Source organism: Melanerpes formicivorus, unplaced genomic scaffold (genome assembly GCF_026170545.1).
Source record: "Melanerpes formicivorus ecotype bairdi unplaced genomic scaffold, bMelFor1.0.p_v2 SCAF_442, whole genome shotgun sequence".
Lineage (NCBI taxonomy): Eukaryota > Metazoa > Chordata > Aves > Piciformes > Picidae > Melanerpes > Melanerpes formicivorus.
In genome coordinates, this window is record NW_027142794.1 from 10,449 (window position 1) to 34,062 (window position 23,614).

Consider the following 23,614-nt stretch of genomic DNA (forward strand, 5'->3'; position numbering starts at 1 on the left):
CAGCTGCAGGCCCAAGGTAAGATTCCAAACCCAAACCAGTTCAGGATTGATAATTTTCCCTCCATATAATCCAGTTGCAGGCCCAAGGTAAGATTCCAAACCAGTTGAGGGTTGATATTTCCCCTCCATATAATCCAGTTGCAGACCCAAGGTAAGATTCAAACCAAACCAGTTCAGGATTGATAATTTCCCCTCCATATAATCCAGTTGCAGACCCAGGGTAAGACTTCAAACCCAAACCAGTTGAGGGTTGATATTTCCCCTCCATATAATCCAGCTGCAGGCCCAAGGTAAGACTCCAAACCAAATCACTTCAGGATTACTTTTCCCCCCTTCTATGTAACTCAGCTACAGACCCAAGGTAAGATTCCAGCTCAAATCACTTCAGGATTATCTCCCTCCCCCTCCTTATAACCCAACTGCAGGCCCAAGGGAAGATTCCAAACCCAAACCAGTTGAGGGTTGATATTTCCCCTCCATATGATCCAGTTGCAGGCCCAAGGTAAGATTCCAACCCAAACCAGTTCAGGATTGTTTTTCCCCCTTCCTTATAACCCAGCTGCAGGCCCAAGGTAAAATACCAAACCCAAACCAGTTGAGGGTTGGTATTTCCCCTCCATATAACCCAACTGCAGACTCAGGGTAAGATATTCCAAACCAAACCAATTCAGGATTACTTTTCTCCCCCCCTCTATATAACTCAACTGCAGGCCCAAGGTAAGATTCCAAACCCAAACCAGTTCAGGATTGATAATTTCCCCTCCATATAATCCAGTTGCAGACCCAGGGTAAGACTTCAAACCCAAACCAGTTGAGGGTTGATATTTCCCCTCCATATAACCCAGCTGCAGGACAAAGGTAAGATTCCAAACCAAATCACTTCAGGATTACTTTTCCCCCCTTCTGTGTAACTCAGCTACAGACCCAAGGTAAGATTCCAGCTCAACTCACTTCAGCTTTTCCCCAGCTGCAGACCCAAGGTAAGATTCCAAACCCAAACCCCAGTTCAGGGTACCAGGAACCCTCCCAGCCCAGTCCTGCCAAAGACAGGGAGGGAAACTAAAAACCATCACTGGGTTGCAGCTGAAGTTAGGAAGCAGAGAAATGAAGCAGATTTGCTCTGCCTGGGCCCAGCTCCCCTGGTGCCCTGTGCCCAAGCAGGAGTGGAGCTGCTTTGTTTAGTTGCCCACGAGGAATTCCAGCAGCCTGGAGCCCACAGCTGTGTGGATTCCCAACTTCCACTGCCTTCAGGCTTTCCTCTGAGGAGAGGAACATTTTGCTCCTGCAGCTGGGTGGTCATCCACTTCTGGTTTCTGTCTCTCATGGTTGGTGTTTGTGGTGGTGGCTTCCTGATTGCTCTTCTTGTCACCTCTGCTGTTTTCCTGTCTGCAACCTGAGCAGTGCAGAAAAAAAAGCCCTGGGCCAACCATTTCAGCAGCACTTCCACTTAGACTCAGAGGATTGTCAGGGTTGGAAGGGACCTCAAGGCTCAGCCAGTTCCAACCTCCCCCCCTCCTGCCATGGGCAGGGACACCTCACACCAGAGCAGGCTGCTCACAGCCACATCCAGCCTGGCCTTAAAGCCCTCCAGGGATGAGGCTTCCACCACCTCCCTGGGCATTTGCTCCTGCTCCCTGTGGGGAAAAGCTTCAGCTACAAGCTTCTGGAGCTGGCCAGGGTGACACCAGCCCTAAAATACCCAACCTGAATGCTGCTCCCCAGGGAAGTAGAACTGCCTTAAAAGCACAAAGCAAACCCTGTGCAGGAGCAGCCAGCAGCCAGCCCCATGTGCAATGTGCTGAAATGCCCTCCCAGTGCACACAGGGCTTCCATTGTGGCCCTGGGGACTCTGCTTGGTGCCACAGGAGAGGGCTCTGCCTTGGCCTGCTGCTGGAAGCAGGCTGCAGGCTGTTTGGGGCCTTGGCTGCTGTCATTTGGGTCCATTTTTAATCCTGGGAACAATGAGCTCTGTTCTCTGGCTGCTATTTTCCCACTGCTGGGGGACTGGGATGTTGCACTACAGCTTGGATGCCTTCCAGCTCTGTTCCTCCCCAGCCCTGCCAGCTCTTGTAATTATCCTGTGCAGCCCTTCCTTTGGCAGCCACCCCAAAGCCTCAAAGCTGCTGGAATCAAGGGAAGGGAGGAGGGGAGGGAGGGGTGAAAAAAACCCTCTCAGTTCAAACCCCAAACCACCTGAGGAGGCAGCAAGGCACTAACTCTCCTCGTGGACCTGGTTTAGAGACTCAGAAACCAGCAAAGTAGAAAGGGGGGAGATGAAGTCCATTGCTCGATGGGTTTAAGGCTGCTTCCTTTGCAGAGCCCTTCGTGGGGGGGGAGCAAAGCCTGTGAGGTTTCTCCCACAGCAGGGCTGTGGCATTTGGGTTGGGGCTCACACCCCCCCCAGAGGGGCACTCTGGGAAGTTAAGCAAGGAGAGCAAGCAAAGGATGCTTTGAAGCAGCACTTTGGTCCATTTCATCTGGTTTGGGGGGTTAGTTTTGCCTTTAGGGGGAGGTCCTGCACCAGGAAGAGCCAAAGCCCCCAGCTGAGGAACCTGGGCTCTCATTTCAGCAGCAGCCCTGGGCAGCGCTGCTGCTCTCTTGGCCCATTAGTAGAACAAGGTGAAAGGATGTTGGTAATTAGCGTGGCCTGTACTGCAGACAACCCCAGCACGCTCTGGGGGTTGGAAGGGACCTCTGGAGCTCCCCCAGCCCAACCCCACCCTGCCCCAGCAGGGCACCCCCAGCAGGGCACCCCCCAGCAGCACAGTGCCCAGGGGGGGTTGGAAGCTCTGCACAACCTCTCTGGGCAGCCTGCTCCAGGCCTCCAGCAGCCTCACACCAAACAGCTTTCTCCTCCTGCTCAGATGGAAGCTCCTGGGCTCCACTTTGTGCCCCTTGTCCTGTCCCTGGGCACCACTGAGCTCCAGCCTCTTGCCCCCCCAGCCTCTTGACCAGCACTGATGCTTCCTCAGGAGTTTCTTTTCAGAACTAAGTTCCTAACTTTTCTCTCCTCCCCTCCTCTGAATCCTCTGTTCTCTAAGCCAGGGATTAGGGGATGGTTTATTAAGTGCCCATGGTGGCACTGAGCTTGGAGGAGGATCCTGCCACCTGCCCCAGCTCTGCACTGACAACACCCCCTGAGACCCACGAGATTCCCATGCTTGTGCCTACCCTGGGGTGGCTTCATGGGATCACAGAATGGTTTGGCTTGGAAGGGACCTCAAAATTCACCCAGTGCCAACCCCCTGCCCCGGGCAGGGACCCCTCCCACCAGCCCAGGTTGCTCCAGGCCTCATCCAGCCTGGCCCTGAACACCTCCGGGGGGGGAACAGCCACAACCTCCCCTGGGCAACCTGTGGCAGCTTCATTTCTTCTCAGCTTTGCAGTGTGTGTTAGCCTTTCCCTCCCTTGAAAGCAGCCTTTGATGAGCTCTAAAGGGCTTTTCCAACCTGCTTAGTTCTCGTTTGCTCTGTTTTGTTCTATCTTATTCTTTTCTATTCTGTTCTGTTCTTTTCAATTCTATTCTGTTCTGCTCTGCTCTATTCTGTTCTTTTCTATTCTAATTTGTTCTGTTCTGCTCCATTCTGTTCTTTTCTATTCTATTCTGTTCTGCTCTGCTCTATTCTGTTCTTTTCTATTCTATTCTGTTCTTTTCTATTCTATTCTGTTCTGTTCTGCTCTATTCTGTTCTTTTCTATTATATTCTGTTCTGTTCTGCTCTATTCTGTTCTTTTCTATTCTATTCTGTTCTGCTCTGCTCTGTTCTGTTCTTTTCTATTCTGTTCTGTTCTGTTCTGCTCCATTCTGTTCTTTTCTATTCTATTCTGTTCTGCTCTGCTCTATTCTGTTCTTTTCTATTCTGCTCTGCTCCTATTCTATTCTATTCTATTCTATTCTATTCTATTCTATTCTATTCTATTCTATTCTATTCTATTCTATTCTATTCTGTTCTGTTCTGCTCTGCCCTATTCTGTTCTGCTCTGTTCTGCTCTATTCTATTCTATTCTATTCTATTCTATTCTATTCTATTCTATTCTATTCTATTTTATTCTATTCTATTCTACTCTACTCTACTCTACTCTACTCTACTCTACTCTACTCCATTCCATTCCATTCCATCTCATTCTATCCTATTCCATCCTATTCCATTCTATCCTATTCCATCCTATCCTATTCCATTCCATCCTATTCCATTCTATCCTATCCTATCCTATCCTATCCTATCCTATCCTATCCTATCCTATCCTATCCTATCCTATCCTATCCTATCCCCTCCTTTGCAAGCAGCCTTTCCCTCCCCTCTCCCCTGCCCAGGTGGTGTTTCTGGCCTTGGCAGGAGGATGGCAGCCACCCCGGGCAGCAGCCACCCCAGCAGCGGCGGCGGCAGCCGGAGGCAGCGGCGCAGCAGCCGGCGCCCCGGGCAGAGCTGCAGCAGCCTGGACACAGCCCCCCAGGGCCTCTCTGCATTGGGCTACTTCCAGACACTGCCACTAGAGATCTTTCAGATGGTGCTGAAGTACCTTTCAGGTGAGACTCTGAGAGGCTGAGGCTGGGCCCAAGGGCAAGTGTTGCTCCCTGCCAGGGTGTTGAAGGCTGGGAAGAGGCTGCCCAGGAGGCCCCATGCCTGGAGGGGGTTTCCCAGCTGGAGAGCTGTGGTGCTGAGGGTTTAGTGTTGACCTGGAGGTGTTGGGTTCAGGGCTGGGACTCAACGGTCTTGAAGGTCTTTTCCAGCCCTGTTGACTTAATGCTCCCCTGAAAGACTATTCCTTAGCCCCACCTTAGCCCCAAGGGCTGCAGGAGGGCAGCAGTGATTAGCTTTGGGGTTTCTTGGTCACTCTGGGCCCCTTTGGGAGGTAAGAGGAAGCTCTTGAGAGGTGCTCAGCAGGCTCCTCGCAGCAGAGGACTGACAGCTGGGCTGGGCTTTGCTTTTGCAGTGAGGGACATCAGCATGCTGAGCATGGTGTCGAAAAGCATCAGCAGCCACCTCATTAATTACATCTCCAGCTCCTCGGGAAACAGAAGGCTTCTGCTGCAAGACTTCCACAGCCCTCAGCCCCCCACCAAGAGAGGAGGATCGCCCATCGTGGAGCACTACAGATCTCTGGGTGAGCCTTCTGATGCAGATGGCAACACTTAAAGAGAGGAGCTGAGAGGCTTCTTCTGTGATGGGTCAGTGAAGGGGCTGAGGGGATGGCCCCAACAGCATCCCTGCAGCTGCCTCTGAAGTGAAGCTCCTGCCCCATGCCCTGATCTCAGGGCTGCACCAGAGCCTTTCCATGTGTTGGTGGAGGGCAGCAAGCAGCTAGACCCTGGTGGGGACCTTCAGGCTCAGAACAGGTTAACTATCCTGAAATGGCTCCAGACCCTCCCGGTGCTGGAACAAAGAGTGAAGCAAGGCTGTTCTGGCTGCCCTGGGCTTGCTTTGTGCCCTGAAACCTTGAGCAGGGGCTGGGCAGAGGCTCAGCTCCCAGCAGGAGGTGATTCCAAAAGTAGTCTGTTTGGACTCCACCTCTGGGAACTGCAGCCAAAGCCCCAGGCTGGCTGCAGCAGCCCAGGCTGTGGCCCTTGGGTTCCCTGCCTCCCACCCCTCAGGCTGGGAGCTGCAGCCACAGTTCTTAGAGCCAGCCTAATTCTGAAGCCACTGCCCCCAGCTGCCACCTGAGTGACTGCTGGGCAGCCTGCTGGAGATGGGCTGTGGGCAGCCTGCTGGAGATGGGCTGTGGGCAGCCTGCTGGAGACAGCCTGCTGGAGATGGGCTGTGAGCAGCCTGCTGGAGTGCTGGGCCCTGTCCTCTTCAACATCTTCATTGATGATCTGGATGAGGGGGTAGAGTCAGTCATCAGCAAGTTTGCAGATGACAGCAAGTTAGGGGCAGATGTTGGTCAGTCAGAGGGCAGAAAGGCTCTGCAGAGGGACCTTGCCAGGCTGGACAGATGGGCAGAGGCCAATGGGATGGCATTCAACAAGTCCAAGTGCCAGGTGCTGCACTTTGGCTACAGCAATCCCAGGCAGAGCTACAGGCTGGGGTCAGAGTGGCTGAGAGCTCCCAAACAGAGAGGGACCTGGGTGTGCTGATCGACAGCCACCTGAATATGAGCCAGCAGTGTGCCCAGGTGGCCAGGAGGGCCAATGGCATCCTGGCCTGCATTAGGAATAGTGTGGCCAGCAGGAGCAGGGAGGTCATAGTGCCCCTGGACTCTGCTTTGGTTAGGCCGCACCTTGAGTCCTGCATCCAGTTCTGGGCCCCTCAGTTTAAGAAGGACATTGAGAGACTTGAAAGTGTCCAGAGAAGGGCAACAAGGCTGGGGAGAGGCCTTGAGCACAGCCCTGTGAGGAGAGGCTGAGGGAGCTGGGGTTGCTTAGCCTGGAGAAGAGGAGGCTCAGGGGTGACCTCATTGCTCTCTACAACTCCCTGAAGGGGGGTTGTAGCCAGGAAGGGGTTGGCCTCTTCTCCCAGGCACCCAGCACCAGAACAAGGGGACACAGTCTCAAGCTGTGCCAGGGGAGGTTTAGACTCGAGGTGAGGAGGAAGTTCTTCACTGAGAGTCATTCGTCATTGGGATGTGCTGCCCAGGGAGGTGGTGGAGTCTCCATCCCTGGAGGTGTTCAGGGGGAGATTGGATGTGGCACTTGGTGCCATGGTCTAGGCATGGGGTCTGTGTTGAGAGGTTGGACTCGATGATCCTCGAGGTCCTTTCCAACCTAAGTGATACTGTGAGACTGTGATCCTGTGAGATGGGCTGTGGGCAGCCTGCCCCTGCTCACAGCAGGGGAGAGCTCCTCCCCAGAGCCCCCCCCGCCTCAAAGCCGCTGCCCCTCCTCCTGTCACGACAGAGCCTTGCCCCAGATGCCTTCCCCAGCTCCCCTGCAGCTGCCTCCTCCCAAGCCCAGCCCCTGGCTCCAGGCTGGCTGTGCCTCCCAGCAGCAGAGCCCCGTGGCCTGACTCTGCCATGGATGTGCCACAGCCCTGCACTCGGCCCCTGGGACAGGCAGGCGGTGGAGTCCCCACCCCTGGGGGTGCTCAGAACCACTCTGGGCCAGGGTTCAGTGGCCATGAGTGGTGCTGGGGGCTGGATGATCTCAGGGGGCTTTGCCTACTCCATGCAGCCCACAAAGCCAATCAGATCCTGGGCTGCAGCAGGAGAAGTGTGGCCAGCAGGGCAAGGGAGGTGATCCTCCCCCTCTGCTCAGCCCTGGTGAGACCCCACCTGGAGTCCTGCCTCCAGTTCTGGAGCCCCTATTACAAGAGGGATGTGGAGGTGCTGGAAGGTGTCCAGAGAAGGGCCACAAGGATGAGCAGAGGGCTGGAGCACCTCTCCTATGAGGACAGACTGAAGGAGTTGGGGCTGTTCGGTCTGCAGAAGAGAAGGCTCCCAGGTGACCTCATTGTGGCCTTCCAGGATCTGAAGGGGGCTACAGGAAGGCTGGGGAGGGACTGCTCAGGATCTCAGGTAGTGATAGGACTAGGGGGAATGGAATGAAGCTGGAGGTGGGGAGATTCAGGCTGGAGGTGAGGAGGAAGTTCTTCCCCATGAGAGTGGTGAAGCCCTGGAATGGGTTGTCCAGGGAGGTGGTTGAGGCCCCATCCCTGGGGGTGTTTAAGGCCAGGCTGGCTGAGGCTCTGGGCAGCCTGATCTAGTGTGGGGTGTCCCTGCCCATGGCAGGGGGGTTGGAACTAGATGATCCTTGTGGTCCCTTCCAACCCTGGATGAAACTATGAAACTATGACTCTGTGCTCTGTGCTGCTCCCAGGGCTGCTGCTGAAGCGCTGCACCCTGCTGCTGCCCACCAAGGACAGGCTGAAGTTCATACACAGGATCCTCTCAGAGGTGAGGCCACCTCCCCCTCACTCCCCTGTCCACTTGGCCCTTCCCCTTCCAACCCCCCCCCCATGTCTGTACAGCAGCTACCTCCAAGCGTTCATTGTGCCTCCCCCTGCCCCGGTGCTGGAGCTCAGCAGGGCTGCAGGATGGATCTCATTGATCAGCAATCGGCCTCTCCCTAACAGCAGGGCAGCCTGGGGCAGTGCACTGAGCACAGCAGCACTCTGCAGAGGTTCCACAGCCCAGCAGCACTCTGCAGAGGTTCCACAGCCCAGCAGTGCTCTGCAGAGGTTCCACAGCCCAGCAGCACTGCTTTGCAGCTTCCTCTCAGCCTGTGGACTGCCAGAAATTTGCAGAGAGCCTCCAGGGACCTCTGGAGGTCATCCAAGCCCCCTGCCCCAGCAGGGCTCCCACAGCAGCCTGCCCAAGAGCTCAGTGCCCAGGGGGGGTTAGGAGCTCTCCACAACCTCTCTGGGCAGCCTGCTCCAGGCCTCCAGCAGCCTCACACCAAACAACTTTCTCCTCCTGCTCAGATGGAAGCTCCTGGGCTCCACTTTGTGCCTCTTGCCCTGCCCCTGGGCAGCACTGAGCAAAGTCTGGCCCCAGCCTCTTGCCCCCCAGGCTCCACTCTGTGCCCCTTGCCCTGTCCCTGGGCACCACTGAGCAGGGTCTGGCCCCAGCCTCTTGCCCCCCAGCCTTTAGCTCGTGCTGAGCATTGCTCAGCTCCCCTCTGGGGCTGCTCTGCTCCAGCCTCTCAGCCTTTGCTTCTCAGCATCTTCAGAGCCTGCCCTGGCCTCTCCCCAGCAGCCTCCCTTGAGCCCAGAAGGTCAGGGAAGTCCTGCAGTGAGTCTCACCAGGGAGGAGCAGCCACCACAGCTGCCTCTTCCTCCTCCTGGCCAGGGGGAACCCCCTGGGCTCCAGGGGGAACCCCCTGGGCTCCAGGGAACCATTCTGCAGCAGGCTCTGTGGCACAGCTCAGCTCTGAGCAAGACCCAGGGTGGTGCCAGCTCTGAAGGTGTGCAGGGAGAGGTCTCATGAGAGCAGGAAGCCTTTGATGAGGGGCAGCTTTATTCTTCCCCCTACTCCCCATCCTTTCTTCCTGCACTCAGCAGAGAGGAAACCCAAACCTAGAGCAGATCTCACCCAGAGCAGATCTAACCCAGAGCAGATCTAACCCAGGCTCTCAGCCCCAGAGGCTCTCAGCTCCAGAGGCTCTCAGCCCCAAGGCCTCTCAGCCCCAGAGGCTCTCAGCTCCAGAGGCTCTCAGCTCCAAAGGCTCTCAGCCCCAAGGCCTCTCAGCTCCAGAGGCTCTCAGCCCCAGAGGCTCTCAGCTCCAAAGGCTCTCAGCCCCAGAGGCTCTCAGCTCCAGAGGCTCTCAGCCCCAGGGGTTCTCAGCTCCAAAGGCTCTCAGCCCCAGAGGCTCTCAGCTCCAGAGGCTCTCAGCCCCAGGGGTTCTCAGCTCCAGAGGCTCTCAGCCCCAGAGGCTCTCAGCCCCAGAGGCTCTCAGCCCCAGAGGCTCTCAGCTCCAGAGGCTCTCAGCCCCAGGGGCTCTCAGCTCCAGGGGCTCTCAGCCCCAGGGGCTCTCAGCTCCAAAGGCTCTCAGCCCCAGGGGCTCTCAGCCTTTGCTCCTCACAGAGGTCACTTCTGCAGTGGCAGAGCTCAGCTCTGCAGGGAGATTTTACTCTGCTGGCATCAGGGTTGGCTCTTAGAGACCTTTCCCTCCCTGTCTGGCCACAGCTCTGACCCCAATGCTAGGCCACCACGGATCCCCTCCTCCCAAGAAGGGAAGGGAGACCTCTCCCTGCCCACCCCTGCTGCCCACCCAGCAGCACAGAGCCCTCTCTCAGGGGGAGGAGTTCTGCCTGCTGGCTGAGGAGGTGACTCCACTCCCCCCCTCTTGCTCTTGGCAGGTCTCCTGTTTCAAGCTCTCGGGCTGCCCAAGCCCTCTGCAGTGCCTGGGGCTGCAGTGCTATGGGGTGCTCCTGCAGGTACAGCCTCTCTGTGGCAAGCAGCCAGCCCCCCCAGAAGCACACTGAGGTCCCCTCTGGGGGGGGTGGTGTGGTGGTTTCTGCAAGCTGTGGGGAAGCCTGGGAGGGCTTTCAGCCTCGGGGGTGTGTTTCCTCCCCCCCTTCCCCCTGGCTTCCCCTCCCTGGCTGCTCCTCTTGGCAGCTCCTGGGCTCTGGAGTTGGGGGGCTGGGTTTTGATGAGCAATTTATCAGCTGGGGAGGCAGGGAGGGAGGGGGGGAGGCATTCATTGCAGGGCTTCAGGGTGATGAATGGAGAGCAGAGAGGGGCTCAGCTGAGGAGTAAATCATCTGGCAGGGAGGGGACTGTGAGCTTCAGCCAAATCAGAACCAACTCAGCACTCCACAGCCTGCCCCAAAGGGAGAGGAAAAACCAAAGAGCAACAAATCCTCTCCGAGCAGAGGAGGCACCTGGCAAGGCTCAGAGGGTGAAGGTTGCAGCTTCAAAGCCCCTGGAAGCACCTCCCCACCCCCCAGGCCCACAGGGCTTCTGTGTGCTGGAGAGCTGCAGGTGGTTGTCGCTGCTCTGATGTTTGGCTCTCCAGCAAATGCCTTTGGCTGCTCCTCCCTCCAAGGCTCCAGCAGGAGCCCTTGGCCCTGGCTGGTGAACCAACCCCAGCAGCAGCTTTGGGGCCTGGGCTGCACCAAAAGCTCTCAGTGCAGACCTCAGGCCAGCTGCTGGGTGGCAGACAAAGGCTTTCCCCCCTCCCTCCCTCCCTCAGCAGGGGGCTGCTGCTGCCAGGCTCCTGGGCACAGCAGCTTCTGATGGATCACAGGGTGAGGCTGTATTGAGCTGGGATCAGAGGTGGCATCTGCAGCTCAGCCTCGTTCCTCTTTTGCTCCCCTCCTCCCTCCCCTCCTTTTCCTCTGCAATCCTCAGATCCTAACAGCAGGCTGGGATGAGCTGGAGTGCCACAGGGTCTTCAACTTCCTCTGTGAGCTCAGCAACTTACCCAGGAAGGTGCAGGCAGTAGTCAGCAGCAAACCAGGTCAGCAGGAAAGCAGGCAGCAGGCCTCCAGAGGCAGAGTGTGCTGGGGTGGGGGAAGGCAGAGTCCTGATGACTGCAGACCAAGTGGGGCTGGAGCTGGGGGATGATTGAGCTCAGCTAAGCCTGGCAGCACCAAAGCTCTCCTGCCTCTCCTCTGCCTTCTCTGAGCTCCAACAAAGCAAAGCCTTGGCCTGCATGCAGGTGGAGGCAGCTTTGTGCCCCTCAGCACAGGCAGAGAGGAGAGCTGCTCTCACTGGCACCTCCTGCAGGGAGGAGGAGGAGGAGGAGGAGGAGGAGGAGGAGGAGGAGGAGGAGAGGTGGTTGGGTTGTGAGATCTTCAGAGGTGTTTAGGTTTCCAGGTCTTGAGAGGTGTGGAGGTTGCTCTGAATCACTCTGTCAACAAACCAACCCCAGGGTGGTGCTGGAGGTGGGAAGGGAACCTCTGGAGCTCCCCCTGCCCCCCAGCAGGGCTCCCCCAGCAGCTTGCCCAGCAGCACAGTGCCCAGGGGGGGCTGGGAGCTCTGCACAACCTCTCTGGGCAGCCTGCTCCAGGCCTCCAGCAGCCTCACACCAAACAACTTTCTCCTCCTGCTCAGATGGAGCCTCCTGGGCTCCACTTGGTGCCTCTTGCCCTGTCCCTGAGCAGAGTCTGGCCCCAGCCTCTTGCCCCCCAGCCTTTAGCTCCTGCTGAGCATTGCTCAGCTCCCCTCTGGGGCTGCTCCTCTCCAGGCTCTCAGCCCCAGGGGCTCTCAGCCTTTGCTCCTCACAGAGATCAACTTTGCAGTGGCAGAGCAGGCCCAGAGGAGGCCACAAGGAGGCTCAGAGGGCTGCAGCAGCTCTCCTGCAAGCACAGCCTGCAGGAGATGGAGCTGGAGCTGGGGCTGGGGAGGGGAACCCTGGGACAGGCTGCCCAGAGAGGTAGTTGAGGTCCCTTGCCTGGAGACATTCAAGGTGGAACTTGATGTGGCCCTGAGCAGCCTGCCCTGGTTGGAGGAGTCCCTGCTGAGTGCAGGGGGCTTGGCCAGGATGACCCTGGGGGGGGGTCCTGTGCTTCCATGGCAGCCAGACAAGCTCAGCTCAGGAAGCAGCAGCTGAGAGTTGCCTTTAAATCCCTCTGGATGACCTCAGGGGGCAGCTTAAGCACATCCTTCTCCCTCCCTCCTCCTCTCCACCAGAGGAGAGCTGCAGCTGGCCTGCAGCAGGCTTCAGGGGTTTACCTTTCCCATGCTTTTGGGTCCTGTTCTGTCTCCTTGCTTTCCTCCCCCCAGGCAGTGCCAGGAAGCTGGAGCTGAGGCTCAGGCTGTACTGCAGGAGTGCCCTCCTGAACCACTGGAGGCACAGAAGTGACTCTGCCTTCTGGCTGACCCTGATCCTCAAGCCATGGCCTATTGTCAACCAGGCTCGACTGCTCTACGTCCTCTTTGGGCCAGTGTCCTCCCTGGATGGTCAGCAGTGTGGGCAGCAGTGTGGGCAGCGGTGTGGGCAGCAGTGTGGGCAGCAGTGTGGGCAGCAGTGTGGGCAGCAGGGGCTCCCTGCCCAGCCCTGGCAGTGGGGCTGACCCTGGGCCCTGCTGGCAGCCCCAGCCCTGCGCAGAGGGAAATGCAACCACACTGCCTCAGGGGTGGGGAGGGGGGGAAAACAAAGGGGCTCTGCCTCAGCAGCCCTCCCAAAACGCATCCTGGAGGGCTCAGGGGGGAAGGGCAGGCAGGGAAGGCCTCCTCCAAGCACCTGAGAGCTGGGGAGGGGCTTTGGATGAGGGCTGGGGGGGACAGGGTGAGGGGCAAGGGGTTGGAGCTGGGAGAGGGCAGACTGAGGGTGGGGATGAGGGAGGAGAGGGCAGACTGAGGGAGGAGATGAGGGAGGAGAGGGCAGATTGAGGGTGGGGATGAGGGAGGAGAGGGCAGATTGAGGGAGGAAAGGGCAGATTGAGGGTGGGGATGAGGAAGAAGGCAGATTGAGGGTGGGGATGAGGGAGGAGAGGGCAGACTGAGGGAGGGGATGAGGGAGGAGAGGAGAGACGGTGGGGATGAGGGAGGAGAGGGCAGACTGAGGGTGGGGATGAGGAAGGAGAAGGCAGACTGAGGTTGGGGATGAGGGAGGAGAGGGCAGACAGGGTGGGGATGAGGGAGGAGAAGGCAGATTGAGAGTGGGGATGAGGGAGGAGAGGGCAGACTGAGGTTGGGGATGAGGGAGGAGAGGGCAGATTGAGGGTGGGGATGAGGGAGGAGAAGGCAGACTGAGGGTGGGGATGAGGGAGGAGAGGGCAGACTGAGGGTGAGGATGAGGGAGGAGAGGGCAGACTGAGGGTGGGGATGAGGGAGGAGAAGGCAGACTGAGGGTGGGGATGAGGGAGGAGAGGGCAGACTGAGGGTAGGGATGAGGGAGGAATTCTTGCCAGTGAGGCTGGGGAGAGCCTGGCCCAGCTTACCCAGGGGAGGCTGTGGCTGCCTCCTCCCTGGAGGTGCTCAGGGCCAGGCTGGATGAGGCCCTGAGCAGCCTGGGCTTTGGGGGGGGGTCCCTGCCTGTGGCAGGAGTGTTGGAGCTGGCTGCTCCTGAACTCCTTTCCAGCCCAACCCCTTCTGTGCTCTCTGCTCCTCCACTCTCCCCTGCTTTGGCTCAGAGGGAGCTCAAGCACACCTCCAAGCAGCAGCTCTTCTTTCCTCCTGAGGAAGATGAATCAAAGCCTTCCTCACCCCCTTAAGCAGCCTCAGTTTCCTTCCAGCCACCCTTTAGGCTGCTGCTGCAGTTCCCACTGCCCCCTCCTGCAGGGAGAGCTGCAGAGCCTCTCCCTGCCAGCAAGGCTGCTGCTGCCCTGCCCCTGCTGCAGGCTCCCCCTCAGCACCTTCCTGGCTTATTAACCCCCAGGCTTCCTTTGCCACCTCCCAGCAGCTGTGACTGGTGTGTCCCCCATCCCCCAGGGCATGTGGTGTGGCAGAAAATGATCGAGGGGCCGGCGGATGAGAGCAGCCTGAAGGGCCTGGCAGAGGCAATCAAGCTGCTGCACGACCCAGAGGCCAGGGAGTGGACTGCAGACGATGTCATCAGCCTGCTGGATGAGCTCTCAGGTCGGTTCTGGGCTTTGCCAGCCAGCCAGAGGGGGCTCCAGGCCCTCCCCCAAAGCCTGCCAAGGGGTGGAGGCAGCGTGGGAAGCTCCTCCCCGGCGGCTGGGGGCAGAATCAGCCCACGGGCAGCAGCTGGAGGGGGAGAGGAGCTCAGCACCGCTGCCTCTCCTCACTGCCAGCTGCTCCCGGGCTCCATGGGGGCCTTACAGCTTCGTGGCCAGGGGGAAATGCTGCCCAGGTTGTGAGCAAGCTGGGGAGAGAGCCCAGAGGCTGCTGGGGGACCCCAAAGGCTGCTGGGGGACCCCAAGGTGGAGACAGAGCCCAGAGGCTGCTGGGGGACCCCAAGCTGGAGCCAGAGCCCAGAGGCTGCTGGGGGACCCCAAGCTGGAGACAGCCCAGAGGCTGCTGGGGGACCCCAAGCTGGGACAGAGCCCAAAGGCTGCTGGGGGACCCCAAGGTGGAGACAGAGCCCAGAGGCTGCTGGGGGACCCCAAGCTGGGACAGAGCCCAGAGGCTGCTGGGGGACCCCAAGCTGGAGCCAGAGCCCAGAGGCTGCTGGGGGACCCCAAGCTGAGCCAGAGCCCAGAGGCTGCTGGGGGACCCCAAGCTGGAGACAGCCCAGAGGCTGCTGGGGGACCCCAAGCTGGGACAGAGCCCAAAGGCTGCTGGGGGACCCCAAGGTGGAGACAGAGCCCAGAGGCTGCTGGGGGACCCCAAGCTGGGACAGAGCCCAGAGGCTGCTGGGGGACCCCAAGCTGGAGCCAGAGCCCAGAGGCTGCTGGGGGACCCCAAGCTGGGACAGAGCCCAGAGGCTGCTGGGGGACCCCAAGCTGGAGCCAGAGCCCAGAGGCTGCTGGGGGACCCCAAGCTGGAGCCAGAGCCCAGAGGCTGCTGGGGGACCCCAAGCTGACTCCCCCAGAGCCACCAGCAGCAGCTCGCCCAGGGGGGCTGCTGTGGCTGCCCCCTCCCTGGGGGCGTTCAGGGCCAGGCTGGGTGAAGCAGCCCTGGGCTGGTGGGAGGGGTCCCTGCCCCTGGCAGGGGGCTGGAGCTGGCTGAGCGTCCGGGTCCCTTCCAGCCCATTCCATGAGGAGCTGTAAGGAACCTCTGCAGGGGCCCTGCCTTGGCCGGGGGGGGCTCCGACTGCCAGCTCTCCAGGGGGGTCCCTTCCACCCCGCAGCGTGCTGGGCTGCTGGGAGCCGCTGGAGGGCTGCAGGCGGGGTCCGTGGGCAGCCCCCGGGCAGCTCTCCGTGCCCGGGCAGGGGAGTGCCTGGGCAGCCCCCGGGCAGCCCCCGGGCAGCTCTCCGTGCCCGGGCAGGGGGGTCCCTGGGCAGTCCCTGGGCAGCTCTCCATGCCCGGGCAGGGGGGTCCCTGGGCAGTCCCTGGGCAGCTCTCCGTGCCCGGGCAGGGGGGGTCCCTGGGCAGCCCCCGGGCAGCTCTCCATGCCCGGGCAGGGGGGTCCCTGGGCAGTCCCTGGGCAGCTCTCCATGCCCGGGCAGGGGGGGTCCCTGGGCAGCCCCCGGGCAGCTCTCCATGCCCGGGCAGGGGGTGTCCCTGGGCAGCTCTCCGTGTCCGGGCAGGGGAGTCCCTGGGCAGTCCCTGGGCAGTCCCCGGGCAGCTCTCCGTGCCCGGGCAGGGGGGGTCCCTGGGCAGCCCCCGGGCAGCTCTCCGTGCCCGGGCAGGGGGTGTCCCTGGGCATCTCGGGGGGTCCCTGGGCAGCTCTCCTTGCCCGGGCAGGGGGTGTCCCTGGGCAGCTCGGGGTGTCCCTGGGCAGCTCGGGGTGTCCCTGGGCAGCTCCCCGTGCCCGGGCAGGGGGTGTCCCTGGGCAGCTCGGGGGGTCCCTGGGCATCTCTCCGTGCCCGGGCAGGGGGTGTCACTGGGCAGTCCCTGGGCAGCTCTCCGTGCCCGGGCAGGGGGTGTCCCTGGGCAGCTCGGGGGGTCCCTGGGCAGGGGGGGGTCCCTGGGCAGCTCGCCGTGCCCGGGCAGGGGGTGTCCCTGGGCAGCTCGGGGGGTCATTGGGTAGCTCGGGGGTCCCTGGGCATCTCCCCATGCCCGGCCGGGGGGGGAAGGTGCCTGGACTCCTCCTGCTGTGCCCCGCAGCGGCGCCGCGGGAGTGGCTGCTGGAGAACAAGGCTCGGCTGCTGATCCTCAGCGGCAACAGCCTCTGCTTCACCTTCCTGGCCAGCAGAGCCGCCAACGGCAGAGCCGTGGAGCTGGCCAGGCTGATGGTCTTCCTCACCCTGGTGAGTGGAGGGCAGGGTGGGCTCGGCCCTCCCCTTTGCCTCCTTGCACCTCCAAGCCCTTTCCCCCCCTCTGCCTTCCCTCCCCAGCAAGCAGTGAGCCCAGCAAGAGGTCTGGAAGCCCTTCCCCCCCTCCCCTGCTCCCTGCCCAGCTTCCCTCTGCCAGCCTGGCCTGGAGGAGGAGCCCTGCACCCAAGTGGCCTTGGAGGTCTTGCCCAGCCCCGAGCAGTTCCATGGCTCTGCAGCAGCTCCTGCACCAACCTTGGCAGCAGCAACCTCTGGGTGTCCCCCCCCAGGCCACAGCCTCCCAGGCTGTGCTGCAGCTGCTCCCCCCCACCCCCCAGGAGCTGATCCTAAGCTTTGAGCTTGGCTCATGGGGCCACAGGGCCATGGGACTGCTAAGCTTGGCTGAGAGCTTCAAGAGGACCATCCAAGCCTCAACCCAGGGCCACCCCCCAGCCCCTGGCCCTCAGCACCACAGCCCCAGGGCTCTGGGACCCCTCCCAGGGATGGGGACTCCCCCCCCTGCCCCTGGGCCAGGCCTTACCAACCCTTCTGGGGTGGAGATTGCTCCTCATGGCCACCCCACACCTGCCCTGCTGCCACCCTGAGGCCTTCTCCTCTGCTCTCTTGTTCCCCTCCCTGGCTCCAGCCTCCTCTCAGGGAGCTGCAGGGAGCCAGGAGGTCTCCCCCCGGGCCCCCAGGCTGAGCCCCCCCTGCCCCCAGCTGCCCCAGCCTCTGCTGATGCAGTGTGTGGGGGCTCCCCCCGGGGCAGGTCTGTGAGAAGGATCTCTACTGCATGGACTGGGCTGTCAAGATGCTGCAGAAGGTCTGCAAGGCCTTTGCCACCGCAGGGGAGAGGAACAGCTTCCTGCAGGGGCTGGAGAATGCCTTTGCCCACATGGCCATGGAGCTGCTGCAGGCAGTGCTGGCAGGTCAGCCCCCAGGGGCTGCTGGCCCTCGGGGTCAGCCTGCTCAGCTCCCAGCCCCTGGCACCTCCCAGCCCCTGGCACCTCCCAGCCCCTGCCAGTTCCCACCCCCTGCCACCTCCCAGCCCCTGGCACCTCCCAGCCTCTGGCACTCCCTGCCTCCTCCCAGCCCCAGCCAGCTCCCAGCCCCTGGCACCTCCCAGCCCCTGGTACCTCCCAGCCCCTGGCACCTCCTAGCCCCTGGCACCTCCCACCCCCTGCCAGCTCCCACCCCCTGCCAGCTCCCACCCCCTGCCTGCTCCCAGCCCCTGGCACCTCCCACCCCCTGGCACCTCCCAGCCCCTGGCACATCCCACCCCCTAACCACCTCCCACCCCCTGCCTCCTCCCACCCCCTGGCACCTCCCAGCCCCTGGCACCTCCCAGGCCCTGGCACATCCCACCCCCTCCCACCCCCTGCCAGCTCCCACCCCCTGCCTCCTCCCAGCCCCTGCCAGCTCCCAGCCCCTGGCACCTCCCAGCCCCTGGCACCTCCCATCCCCTTCCTGCTCCCACCCCCTGCCACCTCCAACCCCCTGGCACCTCCCAGCCCCTGCCAGCTCCCAGCCCCTGGCACCTCCCAGCCCCTGGCACCTCCCAGCCCCTGCCAGCTCCCAGCCCCTGGCACCTCCCACCCCCTGGCACCTCCCAGCCCCTGCCAGCTCCCACCCCCTGCCTGCTCCCACCCCCTGCCACCTCCCACCCCCCCCAGGTTGCTCCCAGGCTGCTCACCCAGCCTGCCCTTGAGCCCCTCCAGGCCCTCCCCATCCCCCCTGGGCCTCCTGTGCCAGGCTCTCTGCCCCCCAGCAGGAGTCCCTGAGCTCCCCAACCACCCCCCAATGGTTTCTGTGCCCTAGGAGGAGCTGGGGAGGGAGAGGACAGCAGCTTCTTCAACCTCTTCCACCTCATCAATGCCCAGGCAAGCTTCCACAAGGAGATCCTCTGCCTGGCCATGGGGGCCACCCCCACCCCCCCCAGCACCTCCTGATGCTCCCCAGCCTGCTCCTGCTGCACTCTGCACCTTGAACCCTTTGCAAAGCAGCCTCCAAAGCCTTCCTGCATTCCTGCCTGAGAGCTGGGGGGGCAGGGAGAGGGAGCTGGGAGGGGGAGCTGGGAGAGGGAGTTGGGAGAGGGAGCTGGGGGTGGCAGCAGGGAGAGGGAGCTGGGAGAGGGAGCTGGGGGTGGCAGCAGAGAGAAGGAGGTGGGAGGAGGAGCTGGGTGTGGCAGCAGGAGCTGGGTGTGGCAGGAGGGAGGAGGAGCAGGGAGGAGGAGCAGGGAGGAGGAGCTGGGTGTGGCAGCAGGGAGGAGGAGCAGGGAGGAGGAGCAGGGAGGAGGAGCTGGGTGTGGCAGCAGGGAGAAGGAGGTGGGAGGAGGAGCTGGGTGTGGCAGCAGGAGCTGGGTGTGGCAGCAGGGAGAAGGAGCAGGGAGGAGGAGCTGGGTGTGGCAGGAGGGAGGAGGAGCTGGGTGTGGCAGCAGAAGCTGGGTGTGGCAGGAGGGAGGAGGAGCTGGGTGTGGCAGCAGAAGCTGGGTGTGGCAGCAGGAGCTGGGTGTGGCAGCAGAAGCTGGGTGTGGCAGCAGGAGCTGGGTGTGGCAGGAGGGAGGAGGAGCTGGGTGTGGCAGCAGAAGCTGGGTGTGGCAGGAGGGAGGAGGAGCTGGGTGTGGCAGCAGGAGCTGGGTGTGGCAGCAGGAGCTGGGTGTGGCAGCAGGAGCTGGGGGTGGCAGCAGGAGCTGGGGGTGGCAGGAGGGAGGAGGAGCTGGGTGTGGCAGCAGAAGCTGGGTGTGGCAGCAGAAGCTGGGTGTGGCAGGAGGAAGGAGGAGCTGGGTGTGGCAGCAGGAGCTGGGGGTGGCAGCAGGGAGGAGGAGTTGGGGTGGTGCTGGGGAGCTCAGAGCTCCCCCAGAGCTCCTCAAGAGCTCCCTTATAGCTCCCAGCTCCCCCAGAGCTCCCTCAGAGCTCCCTCCAAACACCCTCAGAGCTCTCTCAGAGCTCCCCCAGAGCTGCCTGTGCCAGGCTGGGGTTGCAGGCTGGGGCCTGTGGGTTGTGCACACCAAGTGCCTGCAGTTCCAACCAGAGCTGCTTGCAGCTGCAGCAGAGGTCCTGCCCTGTTCTCCTGCCCTGCTCCCCTGCCCTGCTTCCCTGCCCTGCATCCCTGCCCTGCTCCCCTGCCCTGCTCCCCTGCCCTGATCTCCTGCCCTGCTCTCCTGCCCTGCATCCCTGCCCTGCTTCCCTGCCCTGCTCTCTTGCCCTGCTCCCCTGCCCTGCATCCCTGCCCTGCTCTCCTGCCCTGATCTCCTGCCCTGCTTCCCTGCCCTGCTCTCCTGCCCTGTTCCCCTGCCCTGCTCTCCTGCCCTGCTCTCCTGCCCTGCTCCCCTGCCCTGCATCCCTGCCCTGTTCTCCTGCCCTGCTCTCCTGCCCTGCTCTCCTGCCCTGCATCCCTGCCCTGCATCCCTGCCCTGCTTCCCTGCCCTGCTCTCCTGCCCTGCTTCCCTGCCCTGCTCCCCTGCCCTGCTCCCCTGCCCTGATCTCCTGCCCTGCTCCCCTGCCCTGCTCTCCTGCCCTGCTCCCCTGCCCTGATCTCCTGCCCTGCTCCCCTGCCCTGCTCTCCTGCCCTCCTCTCCTGCCCTGCTCCCCTGCCCTGCTCCCCTGCCCTGCTCTCCTGCCCTGCTCCCCTGCCCTGCTCCCTGCCCTGCTCCCCTGCCCTGATCTCCTGCCCTGCTTCCCTGCCCTGCTCTCCTGCCCTGCTCCCCTGCCCTGCTCTCCTGCCCTGCTTCCCTGCCCTGCTCCCCTACCCTGTTCCCCTACCCTGCTCTCCTGCCCTGCTTCCCTGCCCTGCTCTCCTGCCCTGCTCTCCTGCCCTGCTTCCCTGCCCTGCTTCCCTGCCCTGCTCTCCTGCCCTGCTCTCCTGCCCTGCTTCCCTGCCCTGCTCCCCTACCCTGTTCCCCTACCCTGCTCTCCTGCCCTGCTTCCCTGCCCTGCTCCCCTGCCCTGCTCTCCTGCCCTGCATCCCTGCCCTGCTCTCCTGCCCTGCATCCCTGCCCTGCTCTCCTGCCCTGCTCTCCTGCCCTGCATCCCTGCCCTGCTCTCCTGCCCTGCTCCCCTGCCCTGCATCCCTGCCCTGCTCTCCTGCCCTGCTTCCCTGCCCTTCTCCCCTGCCCTGCTGAGTGTTCTGCAGCTGAGGAATGTTCCCCCAGGCCCCGAGGGCAGCACAGTTGGCTGCTTTCACTCTCCTGCTGTCCCTGGGGAAGGGCAGGGGGGGCACAGAGGGCACTCCAGCAGCACAGAGCCTCCCCCCACCCCCCCAGCCCTCAACACTCTGCAGCCCCATGGCTCCAGAGGCTGTGCCCTCGGCTGGGGCAGGGGGAGGGGGGTGCCTGGCAGCCCTGTTTTGAGCACACTCTGAGTTTTGCCCCCAGGCTGCAGCTGCCTTGCAGCCAAGGCCCAGAGCCAAGTCCCCTCCCTCTGCCTGCTGGAAGGACCAAGCTGCCAAAGCCTCTTGGCCTTGGCAGGGGACCTCTGGAGCTCAGCCACCCCAACCCTCCTGCCCCAGCAGGGACACCCAGGGCAGGGCACCCAGGGGGGGTCCTGAAAGCCTCCACAGCACAACCTCTCTGGGCAGCCTGCTCCAGGCCTCCAGCAGCCTCACACCAAACAATTTTCTCCTCCTGCTCAGATGGAAGCTCCTGGGCTCCACTCTGTGCCTCTTGCCCTGTGCCTGGGCACCACTGAGCAGGGTCTGGCCCCAGGCTCCACTCTGTGCCTCTTGCTCTGGGCAGAGTCTGGCCCCAGCCTCTTGCCCCCCAGGCTCCACTCTGTGCCCCTTACCCTGCCCCTGGGCACCACTGGGCAGGATCTGCCCCCAGCCTCTTGCCCCCTCCCCAGCCTTTAGCTCTTACTGAGCGTTGCTCAGCTCCCCCCACTCCCACCCCGGGGCTGCTCTCCCCCAGGCTCCACAGCCACAACCAGGGCCTCAATGTCATCCACCTGCCCCCCCGGCTGGCACCTCTGCCACCCTCCTCCGGGGCCAGGCAGGGCCCTGAGCCCCTTCCCAGCCGGCAGGCAGCGGCACGGAGCTGGCAGCAGGCAGCGGCCGCGGAGCGCTCTGCACGGGGAGCATCCCCTGGGGCTGCGGCGCGGGGAGGCCAATGCCCGGCGGGGCTGGAGGCTGCCCGGGAGCGGCCCCGGGAGCGGCCCCGGGAGCGGACCGTGCCGGTAGATGGTCAGAGGCGGCGGAAAGCTTCCCCCCAGCCTCGTCCTGGCCCCCGGGGAGGGCTCCCGGGGCGGTGCTGCGCTCACGCCGCAGGGGCTGGAGGCAGCCGGGCGCGGAGCTGACGTCCGAGCGCTGACCTGGATGCTCCGCAGGCGGCAGCGAGGAGCCGGGAAGGCAGCAGCAGAGGCGGGCAGGAGGTGGCTGTCACAGCCTCCATCCTCCCCCGGCAGCGATGGCAGAGCCCTGGAAGTGTTTTGGGTTGGGAAAGGCCTCCGAGGGGCAGCAGACCCAAGGGTTCCCGGAACGCCTCCTCCAGGGCTGGGGACTCCACCACCTCCCTGGGCAGAGCTTGTTCCTCCTCCCCAGCCTGAGCCTCCCCTGGGCACAGCTTCAGCTCCTTTCCCATCAGCTGATCCTGGGGGGGGGGGGAAGAGAGCAACCCCAGCTCACCCCAACCTCCCCCCAGGGAGCTGCAGAGAGGTCTCCCCTCGGCCTCCTTAGCTCCAGACCAATCCCCCCCCCCAGCTCCCCTTCCCCAGCCCTGTCCTCCAGACCCTTCCCCAGCTTGCTTGCCCTGCTCTGCCCCCCCCTGCCCAGCTGCTCCCTTCCCTCCCAGCCCATTCCATGACTCCAGCAGCCTCTCATTTTTGGCCTTTCCAGAGCCCCCAGCTGCAGGGCTGAGCCCCCTCACCACCACCACCACCCCCAGCGTGGGGCTGGCTGCTTTGGGGCACGGAGGAGGGGATGGATCCTCAGAGCTGGGGGGGGAGTGGGGGTCTGGAAGGCTCCCAGAGGGGAGAGGAGCTCTTGGGGGCTGAGGAAATGCTTGCTGCTGGCTTCCCCCTCAGCTGAGTTTCCATTCCATGCTCACTGCAGCTGCTGACATCAGCCCCAGCCCCCCCCAGGCAGAGGCTGCTGAGAGCAGGACCCAGCTCCCCCCAGAGCAGGACCCAGCTCCCCCCAGAGCAGGACCCAGCACCCCCCAGGGCATCCCCAGCGCCCCCCAGGGCATCCCCAGCTCCCCCCAGAGCATCCCCAGCTCCCCCCAGGGCATCCCCAGCTCCCCCTCCAGAGCATCCCCAGCTCCCCCTCCAGAGCATCCCCAGCACCCCCCAGAGCATCCCCAGCTCCCCCTCCAGAGCATCCCCAGCTCCTCCCAGAGCATCCCCAGCACCCTCCAGGGCATCCTCAGCTCCCCCCAGGGCATCCCCAGCTCCCCTCAGGGCATCCCCAGCACCCCCCAGAGCATCCCCAGCTCCCCCAGGGCATCCCCAGCTCCCCCCAGGGCATCCCCAGTGCCCCCCAGGGCATCCCCAGCTCCCCTCAGAGCATCCCCAGCTCCCCCCAGGGCATCCCCAGCTCCCCCCAGGGCATCCCCAGCTCCCTCCAGAGCAGCCCCAGCACCTCCCAGGGCATCCCCAGCTCCTGGGCTGCTTTTTATCTCCTCTATTTGGTGCTAGAGTGAGGAGGAGGAGGAGTGAGGAGGAGGAGGAGGAGGAGGAGGAGGAGCAGAAGCTGAGCCACATCTCCAGGGCTCAGCCCTGAGGGTTTTTTGCCCCCCTGCCCTCCTCGGGGGGAGCTCAGGGCTGCGCTTGGCAGAGGCTGGGCAGAGGTTTCTGGGGAGCCCTCTGCCAGCAGGGGGAAGCTGAGCTCTGAGAGCTTCTTCCCATCCCAGAGGAATTTCCATCGCCTTCCAAATGTTCCTTTTTTCCCCCCCCCACGGTGAGGTTGAGGCCGAGGGTCCCCCCCCGGGGCTGAGCCACAGCTCAAGCTGGGCAGAGCCTGGTGAGGACCCCACGGTGCCTGGGGCAGGGATCCCTCCCCTCCCCTCCCCTCGCCCGGCTCCGGCAGCTGCTGCCCATGCCGGGGGGGAGGGCACTGGGGTGTCTGAGCATCCCTTGCCAGGGGCTCACGGCTCGGGGGGGCAGGGATTTGGTCGCCAGCTCTGCCCTGGGACGCGGTTCCAGTCGCCACCAGCGAGGCGGCAGCTCCCCTCCATCCCCCCCCGCCGGCCTCCCCCGCTCGCCGCTCTCTTTCCTCTCTTTTATTTTCGCTTCCTTCGCCATTTTGCACTAAAAATAGAAAGGTTGGTCTAAAATTAAACCCAGGCGCCCGAGCTCGGCAGCTCGCAGCGGCCCCGGGGGAGGGCAGCAGCCGCCCTGTCCCCCCCGGCTGCCGCCTGCGTCACCGGGGCTGGGCGGTGGGAGGGCACCGCGCTGCCCCTTCCCCTGCCGCCCCATCCCATCAACCCCCTCCCCTCCTTCTCCCCCAGCAAGCTGGGGGGCAGCCGGCTGCTCCCGCAGGGGG

General features: G+C 62.9%; 1 protein-coding gene across 1 annotated transcript; it reads left to right on the forward strand.

Annotated features, from left to right (window-relative positions):
• Positions 1–4,318: 4,318 nt before the first annotated feature.
• FBXO47 (F-box protein 47) lies at positions 4,319–18,090 on the forward strand. The gene is made up of 10 exons (XM_068170589.1): positions 4,319–4,527; positions 4,935–5,105; positions 7,753–7,829; positions 9,734–9,811; positions 10,728–10,836; positions 12,105–12,281; positions 13,755–13,901; positions 15,996–16,138; positions 16,911–17,070; positions 17,963–18,090. Exons 1-10 carry the CDS (start codon positions 4,341–4,343, stop codon positions 18,088–18,090), a joined length of 1,377 nt encoding a protein of 458 aa, XP_068026690.1. The 5' UTR covers positions 4,319–4,340.
• Positions 18,091–23,614: the final 5,524 nt, after the last annotated feature.

Bases quoted from the DNA above. Each gene is read 5' to 3' on its own strand.
- FBXO47 (XM_068170589.1), top strand. From the start codon at position 4,341: ATGGCAGCCACCCCGGGCAGCAGCCACCCCAGCAGCGGCGGCGGCAGC. The intron at 7,830-9,733 runs GTGAGGCCACCT...TGCTCTTGGCAG, and splicing joins TACACAGGATCCTCTCAGAG to GTCTCCTGTTTCAAGCTCTC. The intron at 16,139-16,910 runs GTGAGTGGAGGG...CCCCCGGGGCAG, and splicing joins TGATGGTCTTCCTCACCCTG to GTCTGTGAGAAGGATCTCTA.